The sequence below is a fragment of the Oncorhynchus mykiss genome, chromosome 14, assembly GCF_013265735.2.
Source record: "Oncorhynchus mykiss isolate Arlee chromosome 14, USDA_OmykA_1.1, whole genome shotgun sequence".
Classification (NCBI taxonomy): domain Eukaryota; kingdom Metazoa; phylum Chordata; class Actinopteri; order Salmoniformes; family Salmonidae; genus Oncorhynchus; species Oncorhynchus mykiss.
In genome coordinates this window covers 26,741,237-26,760,263 of record NC_048578.1, presented here as the reverse complement: position 1 = coordinate 26,760,263, position 19,027 = coordinate 26,741,237, and the positions used below count along the sequence as shown (strand labels likewise).

The window sequence follows — 19,027 nt, the reverse complement described above, 5'->3', positions numbered from 1 at the left end:
CAGACTACTCACATAGTTCAAGTATGTGTAGCCTATCTCATTCACACACACAGAGCAGGAGCACAGCCTAGATGTAGTGATATTCTCCCAACCTCCTTCAGCAGTAACCATGACAACAGGATGGTTGAGAGACTTAAATGAGGCCGGTACTTTTCTTTTCCTCTCCAAAATAGACCTTGGTCGCTTTTGATGATCAACTCACTTGTCCTCCTAAAAGCGGAAAAGCTTTATTTCTCCCCTTGTCCATTTAAGGGGAGACCCCCCCCCCCCCCCCCCCCCCCCCCCCACCCACCACCACCACCATCACCACCACCACCATCACCACCACAAAACCCCGTGGCCCACACACTGCATAGGATATTATGGACAAACAGAGAGCGTCCGAGACCGCCACCTTTACAAGGGCAGTAGGAAACATATATCCCCTTCTACTCTCCTTTATGCATTTGTGTCCTGGCACAAGGACAGGGATTTTTGAAGAGAAAGCCTTTCAATGATCCCATTCAATCGGATTCCAGATGTATTAATCGGATAGCTATGCTATATAGGATTTGGTTATTTATTGAATTAAATTATTTGTGCATGCAAAATCTATCTATCTATAGCCTAGCTATAATAATATTAAACCCACAACAATATCAGTCATTCAATATTGCACTCACCAATAAAATGCGTTGAATCGAAGGTAACCTGAAAAGTATGTTCTATCTATAGCCTAGCTATAATAATATTAAACCCACAACAATATCAGTCATTCAATATTGCACTCACCAATAAAATGCGTTGAATCGAAGGTAACCTGAAAAGTCTGTTCTGCACCACAGGTTCGGGTTGTTTTCTCTCTCTGCCCATCCATCCACGCGGGAGAACATATATCGACCGATGGTCTGTTTTGTCCACGTCGTGCGGCGTCCTTCCCGACTGGTACCCTGTCTAGTCTGCGCTGCAAGCAACTCCTCGCCGCACGAGTGCTGGCGGTACAGTAGGCTAGTCTCGCCTCCACGCACTGACTCAGGCATGCGGGAGGTCCAGCCGGCGGGAAACAAGTAGACCGATTGCGCGTGGATGGGGGCGTGTGTGTGTGTCTGTGTGTGTCTGTGTGTGTGTGTGTGTGTGTGAGCGATCTAAGCGGATGGGCTGTCACGTCCCTCTCCTCCACTACTGTTGCAGGCGTGGAGCATCTCTATCCAATAAGTGTTCTGAGGCTCGCGGGCAGAGTGGGACTGTCTGTCTCTTGGTCCTGTTGGTATCCGTGATGATTCGATTTACCACGAACTCTGGATGAAGAGAAGGTTTGGCTTACATACAAATACTGTTTTTCAGTAATTTGGCTATAGCTTACCTGAGGAAAATGGCCTTTATCCCAGTACATTTATTCCAGTGTTTATGCCAGTGTCTTCATCCCAGTGCCTTTATCCCAGTGCCTTATACCAGTGCCAGCAGCATACTATCCTGCATCACACTGCTGGCTTGCCCCTGAGGCTTAGCAAGACTGGTCCCTGGATGGGAGACCAGATGCTGCTTGAAGTGGTGTTGGAGGGCCAGTAGGAGGCACTCTTTCCTCTGGTCTACAAAACAATATCCCAATGCCCCATTGTAGTAATTGGGGACATTGCCCTGTGTAGGTTGCTGTTTTCCAGATGGGACATGAAACAGGTGTCCTGACTCTTTGTGGTCACTAAAGATACCATTGCACTTATCGTAGGGGTGCTAACCCTGGTGTCCTGGCTAAATTCCCAATCTGGCCCTCATACCATCATGGCCACCTAATCATCCCGAGCTTCCAATTGGCTAATTCATCCCCCTTACTCTCTCCTGTAACTATTCCCCAGGTCTTTGCTGTAAAGAATGTGTTCACAGTCAACTTACCTGGTAAAATAAACATATTTATCCCAGTGTCAGCATATCAACAGAGATGACACATGCGCTGGCAGATTATGTAAATCAGTATAGGCTACATGGATATTTGATATGGTTTCTGTAAAATAGATCTGTTGCAGGCAGCTGTTGTGTAACCAAAGGGGGGAAAAATGATGAGGGTTTCTCTTTTAGTATAACAACAAGATATTTCACTATCAAATACCATGTTACAGGAAGTATATTTTATCTCAAAAGCATTACTGGTATCTCCCAATGAATCAGACCGAGGCCTACCTCCAGCATAAATTGACAAGACTGAGGAGAATTGAGTTAAAACAACTTTTGACCCCTCCTGTGGTGTCATGGGATGTCATTAAATGTTTGTTCTCAGATGGATGTGTTGCGTAATACCTGTGACAGACAGGAGGGTTCAAAGTTCATGGGAAGGAACACTTTGGTCACAGTTTCACTGAGGAAAGTTGAGGTGCTTTTATCCATGCTTTAGGTAGCTGGTACTTACATCATCTCGGCACCCAGAACCAAATTAGCTAAGGTTGTGGGAAGATACTAGTCTGCATGAAAAGGATGTTGTTTTCGCTTTCCTGCAAGGGAATAAGCTTGTAGGAGAAGAACAGCACAGGTAATGTGTGGTTCAGTTAGTAAGATTGTGGCACCAGCAACACCAAGGTCATTGAGTCAATTCCCGTATGGATTATATGTGTATATGTAACATTTCTGCTCTCACTGTACTGTAAGTCACTTGGGAGAAAAGCATCATCTAACTGACATTATATTATTATTTAACACAATTACTGGAAGACGAAAGCATCGTCAATCTATATTACACTAGAAAGGATGACTTAGAAGGCTTGGATGACTTCACTGGCTGACAACACGAGGTTGAGTATTGGCTAATATATAGGTAGCCGGAACCAATAATATCTTTGCCATAGGAGTAGACATCCCATCCCTCCCTCTATGCCATCCCTCATTCTCTCTCTCCATCTCCCTCCCTTCCAAACACCTGCCCAGCCAAAAAGCAGAACGAGGCTTCGTTCAGAAAGGCAAAGTTGTGTGACGTTCACCTGAAGAATTAGCATTGTCCTTGCAACACCCTTTAAAGTGTCTCACTTTAGTTCTCTGGGCACTTCTCAAGGCCATGTTCAAGAGCAGCTGTACTTTGCAGCATTCTGCAACCACACATTAGATTCTGCTTTAGTCTGTTTCCCTTTGTAAACGGTTCCAACCTGTGTATTGATCCTGGACGTACACCCGCTCAGTGATGCTGCCAACCTCTACAGTTTAATCTCATAGCCATCAGACACCTCGGCCAAGGAGGAACAGAGTAATCAATAAAACACGATGGTGTCCCGTTTGGTTCAGTTGGTAGAGAATGCCACTTGCAATGCCAGGGTTGTGTGTTTGATTCCCTTGCGGGACCAGTGTGAAGAATGTATGCACTCATAACTGTAAGTCTCATCTGCTCAATTAAAAAATGAAATGTCTCATAGAGAGGGATTGAATAAGAGATCCATCAGAGAGGAAAACGGATGGGTAGAGACAGAATTGAATAGGGTGAAGAATACTTGGTATTCATATAAAAAATATATGTATAGACGAGCTCTTCACAATGAATTTGAATAGAAAACGGGTACAAATAGACTAGATCCTGCAACCATGGAGAGGTAAATACCTTTCTATTAACATCTCAGTTTACTCACTTACTTATGGTGTTGCCTACTCCTGCTGATGAGCTTCTCAGATCATATGAGGAAAAAATATTTAGCTATATCTGGGATGCTGAACCTGACAAGACAAAGCATGCCCATCTATATAATGAATATGAACTGGGTGGGTTGAGATTATTACATGTACAAGTACTAAACTTCACAGTATAAACTTCGCTTATACAAAAGTTATACTTGAACCCTAAATGGTTCTCAAGTAGATTACTAAGAAAAGCTCATCCGTTGTTTAAATGTTTTGCCTTTATGCAGATTGCCTTGCATCATTTTCAATGAATTCAATATCTCTATTTTTCAAACAAGCATTGCAGAGCTGGCTACAATTTCAATATCATCCCCCTGAAAGGTAGAACAAATATTACGGCTGAACTCAAATGTGCTGGTTGATAAACGACCTGTATCTATGGAAAAGGGTATGTTGTTTTTAAATTATATTGTAAAATGGAATGGTAGAGTTATGTCTTTCATGGAATTTACAGAATTGTATGGGAAGGTCTGCTCAATCCAAGATTACAACCAATTGATTACAGCATTACCCCCAAAATAGAGGCAGGTGGCAGCGGGAGGAGGTAGGGAACTGGTCTGTCTGCCCAATATGAAGGATCAAAACTGGAATAAATAAAAAATAGCATAAATAGGAAAGTATACCAGTTTCATTTGAGGACCAGGATGTTGACAGCTGTGCCATACAGATTGCAAAATAGTTGGGAAGAGATTTTTGATGTACCGATTCCATGGTACAGGGTGTATGAGTTGATGTATAAAACGATGCAAGATTCAAGACTTTGTGCTTTTCAGCTAAAATTATTGTACAGAAATCCGAAGAGGGTGGCTAGCAGAGATAGGTGGGATGGGCTGAGGGAAACTAAGGGTTGGGATGTGAATTTGGAGGCAAGTGGGAGTGTGTGCATATACACACACTCTCATTCAAACGGACACACATGCACATACACGGACACACACACATATACACACATGTAAATAGTGCCATGCATGCACTCAAACATATTCAGTTGGCCTTGATGTCTTTTGTTTTTTGCATAGTTGTTTTCTGTTTTCCTTTGTCTTTCTCTTTTTTCTCTTTTGTTCATTTTGTTGGTTGTTTGGGTACAGGGGCTTGGGGGGTCTTGGGGGTGGGGAATTATTTTATTTTATTATGATAAAACAAATATCGGGGGATGGGGACTGTGGGGGGGAGCGTCTCAGATGGTTGAGGGGCAACCCTCGGGGGGCCTGTGGGGGAGATCTTGGAGGGCTGGTGGCCTGGCATTTGGGAGCTTGGGCCGGTGGCCGATAGGCCGCTGGTTCTGGTCCCCGTTTTTGACATTGTGGGAGATCTGTCGACGTGCCCTTGAGCAGGGCGTTGACCCTTGTTGCTCATCTGGGTCTCTATGGATGGGAGTCTGTTAGATGACTGAATGTAATGTAGATGTTGAGCGGCTTCACTGCAGGTAGATTGTATGTTGTCTTATTAAATTAAAACCAATAGGTATAGGGTTAGCAGAGGACAGGTGCCTGCAGTATAAAGAGGGGAACATCCCCACTGATGCTATTCCAAATGGTACCCTATGGGCCCTGGTCAAAAGTAGTGCACTATAAAGGGACTAGGTTGCCATTTGAGATGCACCCACTGTCAAGCCTGATTAATAATGAATTAGTGTCCCAGCTGCCCCTCCCCCTAAAACCAACCTGCATCCTGGGGGCTGGTGTGATAGAGGAGAATAGAGGTGTGTCCCACAATGACAGCTGATAAATCAAATCAAATCAAATTGTATTTGTCCCATGCGCCGAATATAACAGTGAAATGCTTACTTACAGGCCCTAACCAACAGTGCATTTTTAAAGTAAAAAATAGGTATTAGGTGAACAATAGATAAGTAAAGGAACAAAAACAACAGTAAAAAGACAGTGAAAAATAACAGTAGCGAGGCTATATACAGTAGCGAGGCTACATACAGGCACCGGTTAGTCAGGCTAATTGAGGTAGTATGTACATGTAGATATGGTTGAAGTTACTATGCATATATGATAAACATAGAGTAGCAGTAGCGTAAAAGAGGGGTTGGTGGGTGGTGGGTGGTGGGTGGCAGTACACAATGCAGATAGTCCGGTTAGACAATGTGCGGGGGCACAGATTAGTCGGGCTAATTTAGGTAGTATGTACATGAATGTATAGTTAAAGTGACTATGCATATATGATAAACAGAGAGTAGCAGCAGCGTAAAAGAGGGGTGTGGGGGCAATGCAAATAGTCCGGGTAGCCATTTGATTACCTGTTCAGGAGTCTTATGGCTTGGGGGTAAAAGCTGTTGGAATGCCTGTTGAGAAGCCTTTTGCCATGCGGTAGTAGAGAGAACATTCTATGACTGGTGTGTCTGGGGTCTTTGACAAGATAGACTATCTGTGTTGGGAATTGTGGTGTTGTAGTGGGAAAGGATAGTGATAGTTTCATGTATAGTTATGTAGTGTCGCTAACACTAACCATTACTCTTTGATCAAGCAACCTAAATGGGAGAGGGGGAGGGTTCCTAGACAGGGAATTCTGCGGTTCAGAATCACTGTATGGCTACCACACTCCACTGTCTTTGTGTGTGCATGTAGCCAACATACATACAGAGAGACTGCTGACTGGGCTGGAATTAGGTAAAGAAATCCTACAAATGTGCATCGATCCAGTGTGCTTCCAGCTCCATGTCTGTCTGTCTGTCTGTCTGTCTGTCTGTCTGTCTGTCTGTCTGTCTGTCTGTCTGTCTGTCTGTCTGTCTGTCTGTCTGTCTGTCTGTCTGTCTGTCTGTCTGTCTGTCTGTCTGTCTGTCTGTCTGTCTGTCTGTCTGTCTGTCTGTCTGTCTGTCTGTCTGTCTGTCTGTCTGCCTGCCTGCCTGCCTGACAGCCAGCCAGCCAGCCATCCACACACTACAGTGAGAGGGTTTGTGTGTATGTGTGTGACTACGTGTGTTTGTATCTTTGTCTCTGATCAGGAAGATTGTGAGTGTGTGTGTGTGTGTGAGTGTGTGTGTGTGAGTGTGTGTGTGTGAGTGTTTACAGTGAGAAAGAGGAGGAATTACATTTAATAATATTGCAGTTTCATTTCCCTCCATACTGCAGTGACCTGCCGGGTGTGTCTTGGCCCAACATTTGGACCTCTATAATTACCTAATCAGCACACATTACCAGCCAGTGTGAGAAGAGCTAATATGACAGACTCATCAGGAAAAGTGTGTGTGTGTCTGTGTGCGTGTGTGTGTCTCATCTGGGTCATTTTATTCAAAGGCGTGATGAGGGGCTACAGAAACATTCTCCTACGAGAGGTATGGTATTTTTTTGGTATTTTATTAGGATCTCCATTAGCTGTTGCCAAAGCGGCAGCTACTCTTCCTGGGGTCCACACAAAACATGAAACATATTCAAGGACATACAGAGAACAGCTCAAGGACATACAGTAGAAATCGGAAGTTTACATACACATAGGTTGGAGTCATTAAAACTCGTTTTTCCATCACTCCACAAATTTCTTGTTAACAAACTATAGTTTTGGCAAGTCGGTTAGGACATCTACTTCGTGCATGACACAAGTCATTTTTCCAACAATTTTTCATTATTTCACTTATAATTCACTGTATCACAATTCCAGTGGGTCAGAAGTTTATATACACTAAGTTGACTGTGCCTTTAAACAGCTTGGAAAATGCCAGAAAATGATGTTATGGCCTTAGAAGCTTCTGATAGGCTAATTGACATAATTTGAATCAATTGGAGGTGTACATGTGGATGTATTTCAAGGCCTACCTTCAAACTCAGTGCCTCCTTGCTTGACATCATGGGAAAATCCAAGAAATTAACCAAGACCTCAGAAAGAAAATTGTAGACCTCCACAAGTCTGGTTCATCCTTGGGAGCAATTTCCAAATGCCTGAAGGTACCACGTTCATCTGTACAAACAATAGTACGCAAGTATAAACACCATGGGACCACGCAGCCGTCCTACTGCTCAGGAAGGAGACGTGTTCTGTCTCCTAGAGATGAACGTACTTTGGTACGAAAAGTGCAATCCCAGAACAACAGCAAAGGACCTTGCGAAGATGCTGTTGGAAACAGGTACAAAAGTATCTATATCCACAGTAAAAGGAGTCCTATATCGACATAACCTGAAAGGCCGCTCAGCAAGGAAGAAGCCACTGCTCCAAAACCGCCATTAAAAGCCAGACTATGGTTTGCAACTGCACATTGTCACATGGTGACAAAGATCATACTTTTTGGAGAAATGTCCTCTAGTCTGATGAAACAATAATAGAGCTGTTTGGCCATGATGACCATTGTTATGTTTGGAGGAAAAAGGGGGATGTTTGCAAGCCAAAGAACACCATCCCAACCGTGAAGCACGGGGGTGGAAGCATCATGTTGTGGGGGTGCTTTGCTGCAGGAGGGACTGGTGCACTTCACAAAATAGATAGCATCATGCGGAAGGAAAATTATGTGGATATATTGAAGCAACATCTCAAGACATCAGTCAGGAAGTTAAAGCTTGGTTGCAAATGGGTCTTCCAAATGAACAATGACCCCAAACAGACTTAAAGTAGCTTAAGGACAACAACGTCAAGGTATTGGAGTGGCCATCACAAAGCCCTGTCGTCAATCCTGTAGAAAATTTGTGGGCAGAACTGAAAAAGCATGTTCGAGCAAGGAGGCCTACAAACCTGACTCAGTTACATCAGCTCTGTCAGGAGGAATGGGCCAAAAGTCACCCAACTTATTATGGGAAGCTTGTGGAAGGCTACCCGAAATGTTTGACACTGCAACGCTCGTCAGAAGAAGTGGGCCAAGAGGTGCAAATTGGTACGTGATTCTTTATTTAACCCGAACACCAAACAAAAGAACAACGAACGTCACGTTCTGAAGGCTACACAGAGCAAACATAAAACAACATCCCACAACCGAAGGTGGCAAAACATGATGCCTAAGTATGATTCCCAATCAGAGACAACGATAGACAGCTGTCCCTGATTGAGAACCATACCCGGCCAAAACATAGAAACACAAAACATAGAAATAAAGAACTTAGAATGCCCACCCAAATCTCAAGCTGACCAAACCAAATAGAGACATAAAAAGGCTCTCGAAGGTGACTCCGACCCTGGACTGGGGACCTTTGTTGCGGGCCCCGGACTGGGGACCCTCGTGGCGGGCCCAGGACTGGGGACCCTTTTTGCGGGCCCCGGACAGGGAACCCTTGTTGCGGGCCCAGGCCTGGGAACCCTCGTTCAGGGCCCCGGACTGGCAACCCTCGTGGCGGGCCCAGGACTGGGGACCCTCGTTGCGGGTCCCAGACTGGGAACCCTCGTTGCGGGCCCCGGACTGGGAACTGTCGCTGGAGGCTCCAGACTGGAGGCCGTCCCTGGAGGCTCCGGACTGGAGGCCGTCATTGGAGGCTTCGTGCCATGGATCATCACTGGAGGCTTCGTGCCATGGCTCATCACTGGAGGCTTCGTGCCATGACTCATCACTGGAGGCTTCGTGCCTTGGATCATCACTGGAGGCTTCATGCCATGGATCATCACTCGAGGCTTTGTGCCATGGATCCTCAGTGGGGGCTTCGTGCCATGGATCACCACTGGAGGCTTCGTTCGTGCAGCAGGCACAGGATACACTGTGCGTAGAGCCGGCGCAGGATATACTGGGCCGAGGAGGCGCACTGGAGGTCTGGAGTATAGAGCTGGCACCATCCTTCCTGGCTGGATGCTCACCCTAGCCCGGTAACTGCGGGGTGCTGGCACAGGACGTACTGGGCTGTGGAGACGCACCGGAGACACAGTGTGCAGAGCCGGCGCAGGATATCCTGGGCCGTAGAGACGCACTGGAGGCCAGGAGTGCTGAGCCGGCACCATCCGTCCTGGCTGGATTCCCACTCTAGCCCGGCTGATGCGGGGAGCTGGGATATAGCGCACCGGGCTGTGAACGCGCACTGGAGACACCGTGCGCTCCACCGCATAACACGGTGCCTGACCAGTACCACGCTCCCCACGGTAAGCATGGGGAGTTGGCTCAGGTCTATAACCTGACTCCGCCAATCTCCCCGTGTGCCCCCCCCCCCAAAAAAATTGGGGGGGGGCTGCCTGTTGGGCATCCTTGCTAGCCGTGTCCCCTCGTAACGCTGGGCCCCTTTTCTAGCCGCCTTTGCCTTCCTAGCTGCTTCCACCTGTTCCCATGGGAGGTGATTCCTTCCGGCCAGGATCTCCTCCCACGTCCAGGATCCTTTGCCGTCCAGGATGTCCTCCCATGTCCAGTCCTCCTTACCACGCTGCGTGGTCCGTTTGTGGTGGGATGTTCTGTAATGCTCGTCGGAAGAAGTGGACCAAGGTGCAGCGTGATACATGTTCATGATTCTTTATTTAATCCAATTACCAAACAAAAAAAACAAAAGAACAACGAACGTCACGTTCTGAAGGCTACACAGAGCTAACAAAAAACAACATCCCACAACCTAAGGTGGCAAAACATGATGCCTAAGTATGATTCCCAATCAGAGACAACGATAGACAGCTGTCCCTGATTGAGAACCATACCCGGCCAAAACATAGAAACACAAAACATAGAAATAAAGAACATAGAATGCCCACCCAAATCACACCCTGACCAAACCAAATAGAGACATAAAAAGGCTCTCGAAGGTCAGGGCGTGACAGACACAAGTTAAACATTTTTAAGGCAATGCTACCAAATACTAATTGACTCTATGTACACCTGTGACCCACTGGGAATGTGATGAAATAAATAAAAGCTGAAATAAATCATTCTCTCTACTATTATTCTGACATTTCACATTCTTAAAATAAAGTGGTTGTCACGTACGTGAGGCATATTTATTAGAAAGTGAAACTTAGCAAGAACAAAACAATAAATCAATAAACTAACATTGAAACGTGACAACGTGGTGCACATGCACAAAACACAAAATAATATCCCACAAACACAGGTGGGAAAAATGCTACCTAAATATGATCCCCAATTTGAGACAATGATTACCAGCTGCCTCTAATTGGGAATCATACAAATCACCATCATAGAAAAATAAACTAGAACACCACATAGAAATAATAAACTAGAACACCCCCAGTCACAGTGGTGATCCTAACTGACCTAAAACAGGGAATTCTTACTTGGATTAAATGTCAGGAATTGTGATAAACTGAGTTTAGATGTATTTGGCTAAGGTGTATGTAAACTTCCGACTTCAACTGTAACTACACCAATTAAAAAATTGCACACATAGCCTACATGTACATATCAATACATACAAGCAAACTATCTAGGTCAAATAGGAGAGAGACCTAGATTCCGTGAGGTGTTAACTAGGTCTTTCCTTGCAGCACTCAACCACACAACTGGACAATAATCAAGATAAGGTCAAACTAGAGCCTGCAGGACTTGCTTTGTGGAGTTTAGTGTCATTTCTTTATTATGGACAGACCTCTCTCCATCTTTACAACCATTGCATCCATATGTTTTCACCATGACAGTTTACAATCTAAGGTAACAACAAGTAATTTAGTCTCTTCAACCTGTTCAACAGCCACACCATGTATTACCAGAGGTCTAGAACGTAGGGAATGATTTGTACCAAATACAATGCTATTTGTTTTAGAGATGTTCAGGACCAGTTTATAACTGGCCACCCATTCCAAAACAGACTGCAACTCTTTGTTAATGGTTTCAATGACTTCATTAGCTTTGGTTGCTGATGCGTATATGGTTGAATCAGCAGCATACATGGACAAACATGCTCTGTTTAATGGCAGTGGCAGGTCATTGGTAAAAACAGAAGAGAGTAGAGGGCCTAGAGAGCTGCCATGCGGTATGCCACACTTTACATGTTTGATATTAGAGAAGCTTCCATTAAAGAAAACCCTCTGAGTTTTATTATATAGATAACTCTGAGTCCACGATATGGCAGAGGTTGAAAAGCCATAAAACACAAGGTTTGTCAACAACAGGTTATGGTCAACAATGTCAATGGCTGCACTGAAATCTAACAGTAAAGCTCCCACAATTATTGTGATCAATTCCTTTCAATCAATCATCAGACATTTGTGTCAGTGCAGTACATGTTGGGTGCCTTTCTCTATAAGTATGCTGAAAGTCTATTGTTCATTTATTCACAGAGAAATAGCATTGTATTTGGTCAAACACCATTTTTTCCCCAACAGTTTGCTAAGAGCTGTCAGCAAGCTGATAGGTTGGCTGTTTGAACCAGTAAAGGCTGCTTTACCACTCTTGGGTAGCGGAAATGACTTTGGCTTCCCTCCAGGCCTGAGGACAAAGGCTTTCCTCTAGGCTCAGATTAAAGATGACAGATAGGATTGGCTATAAGGTCAGCTACCATCCTTAGTAGCTTTCCATCTTAGTTGTCAATGCCAGGAGGTTTGCCATTATTGATCGATAACAATAATTTTTCCACCTCTCCCACACTAACTTTACAATTTTCAAATGCTTTTCTTTCATAATTTGTTTTTTTTTAACAATGCATTTCCTACCTACATTTGCCCACTTTAAATAAAGGTTAAATAAAATGAAAAATGAAAAATTAAACTTTGCCAAAGAAGTAATCATTCAAATAATTGGCAACATCAAATAGTTTTGGGATCATTCTTTATATCATTGATCTTGGCTTCATAATACAGTTTCTTCTTCTCTTTGTTGAGTTTAATCACATCATTTCTCAATTTGCAGTAGGTGTCAACTTCACAGAGCAAATAGTGCAGCCAATGAAAGTGAATAAAAAAACATAATTATCCCCAAATATATTGCAAAAAGAGGGCAAGAAACAGGAAGAATGAATACAGGATGGTGAAGGTATTCACATAAAAATTGACAGAGAGAGAAAAAGCCAGTGATGTGCAGTGAGATATAAAAGAGAGAAACACTGAGCGCGTGTGATTGGTTCAGCCAGGTCACCCGTGATACCAGTCAGTATTCAACGTCCATCCATGTCTGAGGACGTCGGGAGATGACGTGGAAACCGGCCACTAGGGGCAACAGTGAGCACTGTGACTTTCAAGTAGTTTTCGGTTTTGCGTCTGTCTCTGGTGCAAAAGGTTGAATGTTCGAATCCAGCGATAGAAAGTTGTTTTTGAGATTTTAGTTTTAAGCCTATCCCTAACATTTACCTTAACCATTTGGAATTAATACTTAACCTTAAGATTTCAGGAATTAATGCCTAAACTTAACCCTAAACTTAAAAATGAGAAGATAATGTTAAACACGTGTAGAACAACTTTGACATTTTACATTTGAGAAACATGGATGAACGCCTAATTCTGACGTGAGACTGTGAGAGCTAGTTGGACTGGTTATGTGTGTGTGCTTGCGTGTTTTGACAGAGACATACAGAGAGAGAGCATGCTGGTGACATTGCCAGCTGGTAGAAAGAGATGTATGTTTCTGACCATGTGTGTGTGTGTGTGTGTGTGTGTATGTGTGTGTGTGTGTGTGTGTGTGTGTGTGTTAGAGTGAGTGTGTGTGTGTTTGTGTGAGTGGGTGTGTGTGTGTGCATGCGCCTGTATGTGTGTTTGTGTGTATCAGGCTGCTGCCCCTCTGGAGTGCCCAGGCTGAACAGCTCGGCGGGCGGGCGGGTGGGGGGGATGGGGGTGCCTCTGCCACGCAACCTGGTCACCATGGTAACAGCGTGGTCCCAATGCCTTCCTTCTGCTGTCATCAGCAGAACATAACAGATGTCATACAGAGGTCATAAGCTGTCATAACAAAGTATTTTAGATGGTGTCTGTAGTGTAGTCAGGACCTTTACTTTACTTAAGACATACCCAGACATGACTTGCTCTGTAGGGATACTGATATAGGTCAGACATGACTTCTCTGTAGGAATACTGATATAGGCCAGACATGACTTGCTCTGCAGGGATACTGATATAGGTCAGACATGACTTCTCTGTAGGGATACTGATATAAGCCAGACATGACTTGCTCTACAGGGATACTGATATAGGTCAGACATGACTTCTCTGTAGGGATACTGATATAGGTCAGACATTACTTTTCTGTAGGGATACTGATATAGGTCAGACATGACTTCTCTGTAGGGATACTGATATAGGTCAGACATGACTTCTCTGTAGTGATACTGATATAGGTCAGACATGACTTCTCTGTGGGGGTACTGATATAGGTCAGACATGACTTGCTCTACAGGGATACTGATATAGGTCAGACATGACTTCTCTGTAGGCATACTGATATAGGTCAGACATGACTTCTCTGTAGGGATACTGATATAGGTCAGACATGACTTCTCTGTAGGGATACTGATATAAGCCAGACATGACTTCTCTGTAGGGATACTGATATAGGTCAGACATGACTTCTCTGTAGGGATACTGATATAGGCCAGACATGACTTCTCTGTAGGGATACTGATATAGGCCAGACATGACTTCTCTGTAGGGATACTGATATATGTCAGACATGACTTCTCTGTAGGGATACTGATATAAGCCAGACATGACTTCTCTGTAGGGATACTGATGTAAGCCAGACATGACTTATCTGTAGGGATACTGATATAGGTCAGACATGACTTCTCTGTAGGGATACTGATATAGGTCAGACATGACTTCTCTGTAGGGATACTGATATAGATCAGACATGACTTCTCTGTAGGGATACTGATGAAGGTCAGACATGACTTCTCTTTTGGGATACTGATATAGGTCAGACATGACTTGCTCTACAGGGATACTGATATAGGTCAGACATTACTTCTCTGTAGGGATACTGATATAGGTCAGAGATGACTTGCTCTACAGGGATACTGAAATAGGTCAGACATGACTTCTCTGTGGAGATACTGATATAGGTCAGACATGACTTGCTCTACAGGGATACTGATATAGGTCAGATATGACTTCTCTGTAGGGATACTGATATAGGTCAGACATGACTTCTCTGTAGAGATACTGATATAGGTCAGAAATGACTTGCTCTACAGGGATACTGATATAGGTCAGACATGACTTGCTCTGTAGGGATACTGATATAGGTCAGACATGGCTTCTCTGTAGGGATACTGATATAGGTCAGACATGACTTGCTCTGTAGGGATACTGATATAGGTCAGACATTACTTGCTCTACAGGGATACTGATATAGGTCAGACATGACTTCTCTGTAGGGATACTGATATAGGTCAGACATGACTTCTCTGTAGGGATACTGATATAGGTCAGACATGACTTCTCTGTAGGGATACTGATATAGATCAGACATGACTTCTCTGTAGGGATACTGATATAGGTCAGACATTACTTCTCTTTTGGGATACTGATATAGGTCAGACATGACTTGCTCTACAGGGATACTGATATAGGTCAGACATGACTTCTCTGTAGGGATACTGATATAGGTCAGAGATGACTTGCTCTACAGGGATACTGAAATAGGTCAGACATGACTTCTCTGTGGGGATACTGATATAGGTCAGACATGACTTGCTCTACAGGGATACCGATATAGGTCAGATATGACTTCTCTGTAGGGATACTGATATAGGTCAGACATGACTTCTCTGTAGAGATACTGATATAGGTCAGAAATGACTTGCTCTACAGGGATACTGATATAGGTCAGACATGACTTCTCTGTAGGGATACTGATATAGGTCAGACATGACTTGCTCTGTAGGGATACTGATATAGGTCAGACATGACTTGCTCTACAGGGATACTGATATAGGTCAGACATGACTTGCTCTGTAGGGATACTGATATAGGTCAGACATGACTTGCTTTACAGGGATACTGATGTAGGTCAGACATGACTTGCTCTGTAGGGATACTGATATAGGTCAGACATGACTTGCTCTACAGGGATACTGATATGGGCATGAGTTCCCAGATACTGATCTTTTAACTCTCTCCATCCCCAACCTCACCACACGATACTGGATATGCAAATTAGTTAACCCTGACAATCAGCTGGATAATACTGTGTCTACTAAAAAACAGATACCCACCCATTCTGACTGACACCCAGATGACATATGCTCCCATGCTAACCTTCACCTGCTTTGGTCCTCATTCTATTTCATGGACGGACAAAATGTTATAATATTGGCAATTAATAACAAAACCAGCACTTTCTCCACTTTTCAATAGTTTATATCTGTCTGTCTATTATTAAGACAGAGTAAGCCCCAGTCTCTATTCCTGCCTGACAGCTCAGCACACAGATACAGATCTGATATCATAATTTGATCACTCTGTTGTAGCAGATCATTTTGTTGCGCAGCAGGAAATGTAAACTTGTACTGTACAGGTATCTGAGATTTATAAAGGCTTCTAAAGTTTAGCATTTCCACTTTAAAATGTCATACTTAATTTGCCATAACAAAAAATGTATCAACCCCTACGAAAATGTCCATGAATTCAAATCCACATAATAATTTCCGTGTTTTGTTGCTGCAGGTTAATATTCCTGCTGTGAGAAAGTGGTCAAATTAAGAGTACACACCGGTAGGTTATAAAAAAAGATAGACCAGCACATTGCTAATTTCAATCTAATTGTGATCCAGTGTGAGGAGCCATGTCTCTGTTTGTGTCCCAAATGGATCCCTAGGGCTCTGGACAAAAGTAGTGCACTATATAGGAAATAGGGTGCCAGTTGGAAGGCAACCTGTGTGTTTGATCATCCATTAAACATCATGTTGTCATGGTTACAGCCACTATGGTGGGAGAAACGTTTCTCCTCGAAATTTCCTTGATGATGTCACTAAATCAAATGGGCGGGCTTTAGTGGCGCCCGCTCAGATGCAAGTTGGGAAATCTAATCTGGTTTACTGACAATAAGAGTGCTCTCATGTCTGACTGCCTGACTGCACCTGACTGTCTGATTGGGTGATGCAGTGACAAAACCCTGCATCTGCTTATCATTGTCAGATCATTCCATTTCCTACAGAAACCTGTAATCAGATGTCAGATGCAGTGGCTTAATGGTCAAACGCTCCCCACATGTGTAGTACTGTACGCTTCTTTCTGTTCAGATACCACCATTGACATTTACAGTGAGATATTCTGACCAGCAGAGGATGCTAGGTATGCAGAGCATTCAGAAAGTATTCCGGCCCCTTAGACTTTTTACACATTTTCTAAAATGCATTAAATTGTTTATTTTTCTTCATCAATCTCCAAACAACACTCCATAATGGCAAAGTAAAAATGCTATTCTTTTTTTTTAAATAAAAAAACATCTGAAATATCACATTTACATAATTATTAAGACCATTAACTCAGTACTTTGTTGAAGCACCTTTGGCAGCTATTACAGCCTCAAGTCTTGGGTATGACACTACAAGCTTGGCACACCTGTATTTGCGGAGTTTCTTGCAGCTGAAAAATATCCCTACAGCATGATGCTGCCACCACCATGCTTCACCGTAGGGATAGCGCCAAGTTTCCTCCAGACGTGACGCTTGGCATTCAGGCCAAAGAGTTCAATCTTGGTTTCATCAGACTGGAGAATCTTGTTCCTCGTGGTCTGAGAGTCCTTTATGGTGCCTTTTGGCAAACTCCAAGAGAGCTGTCATGTGCCTTTTACTGAAACGTGGCTTCTGTCTGGCCACTCTACCATAAAGGCCTGATTGGTGGAGTGCTGCAGAGATGGTTGTCCTTCTGGAAGGTTCTTCCATCTCCACAGAGGAACTCTGGAGCTCTGTCAGAGTGACCATCGGGTTCTTGGTCACCTCCCTGACCAAGGCCCTTCCTCCCCGATTGCTCAGTTTGGCCGGGCAGCCAGCTCTAGGAAGAGTCTTGGTGGTTCCAAACTTCTTCCATTTAAGAATGATGGAGGCCACTGTGTTCTTGGGGACCTTCAATGCTGCAGAACATTTTGGTACCCTTCCACAGATCTGTGCCTTGACACAATCCTGTCTCTGAGCTCTACGGACAATTCCTTTGACCTCATGGCTTGGCTTTTGCTCTGACATACACTGTCAACTGTGGGAATTTATGTGTGTGTGCCTTTCCAAATCATGTCCAATCAATCAATTGAATTTACAAAAGGTGGAATCCAATCAAGTTGTCGAACATTCTCAGTATTTCAGTTTTTTATTTGTAATACATTTGCCTGTAAAAACCTGTTTTCCCTTTGTCATTATGGGGTATTGTGTGTAGATTGATGAGGAAAATGGTTATTTAATACATTTTATAATAAGTCTGTAACGTAACAAAATGTGGAAAAAGTCAAGGGGTCTGAATACTTTCCGAATACATTGTATGTTGCAGTAGTACAGTAATCTGAAGTTCACTGTGAACACAACACACCACACACCACAACACACCACACAACACACCACACACTACAACACACCACACAACACACCACACACCACAACACACCACACAACACACCACACACCACAACACACCACACACCACAACACACCACACACCACAACACACCACACACCACAACACACCACACACCACAACACACCACACACCACAACACACCACACAACACACCACACACTACAACACACCACACAACACACCACACAACACAACACACCACACCACACACCACAACACACCACACACCACAACACACCACACAACACACCACACACTACAACACACCACACAACACACCACACAACACAACACACCACACCACACCACACACCACAACACACCACACAACACACCACACCACACCACACACCACAACACACCACACACCACACCACACAACACAACACAACACACCACACCACACCACACACCACAACACACCACACAACACACCACACCACACCACACACCACAACACACCACACCACACCACACAACACACCACAACACACCACACAACACACCACACCACACCACACACCACAACACACCACACAACACACCACACACCACAACACACCACACACCACACACCACACACCACACAACACACCACACAACACAACACACACCACAACACACCACACACCACAACACACACCACAACACACCACACAACACACCACACCACACTACACAACACACACCACAACACACCACACACCACAACACACCACACACCACACCACACCATACAACAAAACACACACCACAACACACCACACACCACAACACACACCACAACACACGACACAACACACCACACCACACAACACACACCACAACACACCACAACACACCACACCACACCACACACCACAACACACCACACACCACAACACACCACACAACACACCACACCATACCACACTACACCACACAACACACCACAACACACCACACACCACACCACACCATACCACACCACACAACACAACACACCACACAACACACCACAACACACCACACACCACAACACACCACACCACACACCACACAGCACACCACA

General features: G+C 44.2%; 1 protein-coding gene across 2 annotated transcripts in view; it reads right to left on the bottom strand.

Annotated features, from left to right (window-relative positions):
- The window catches only part of LOC110489086 (PH and SEC7 domain-containing protein 2), a 42,283-nt gene extending 41,142 nt beyond the window's left edge, over positions 1–1,141 (bottom strand). Inside the window, exon 1 of one of the 2 annotated variants that reach the window (XM_021561653.2) lies at positions 772–1,141. In XM_021561653.2, the coding sequence (XP_021417328.2) occupies positions 772–852 (81 nt within the window). In that variant the 5' untranslated portion in view covers positions 853–1,141. Of the gene's footprint in view, positions 1–662; positions 694–771 lie in introns of those variants that run through there. The other variant, XM_021561655.2, reaches the window with a different exon arrangement.
- Between the last annotated feature and the right edge of the window lie 17,886 nt (positions 1,142–19,027).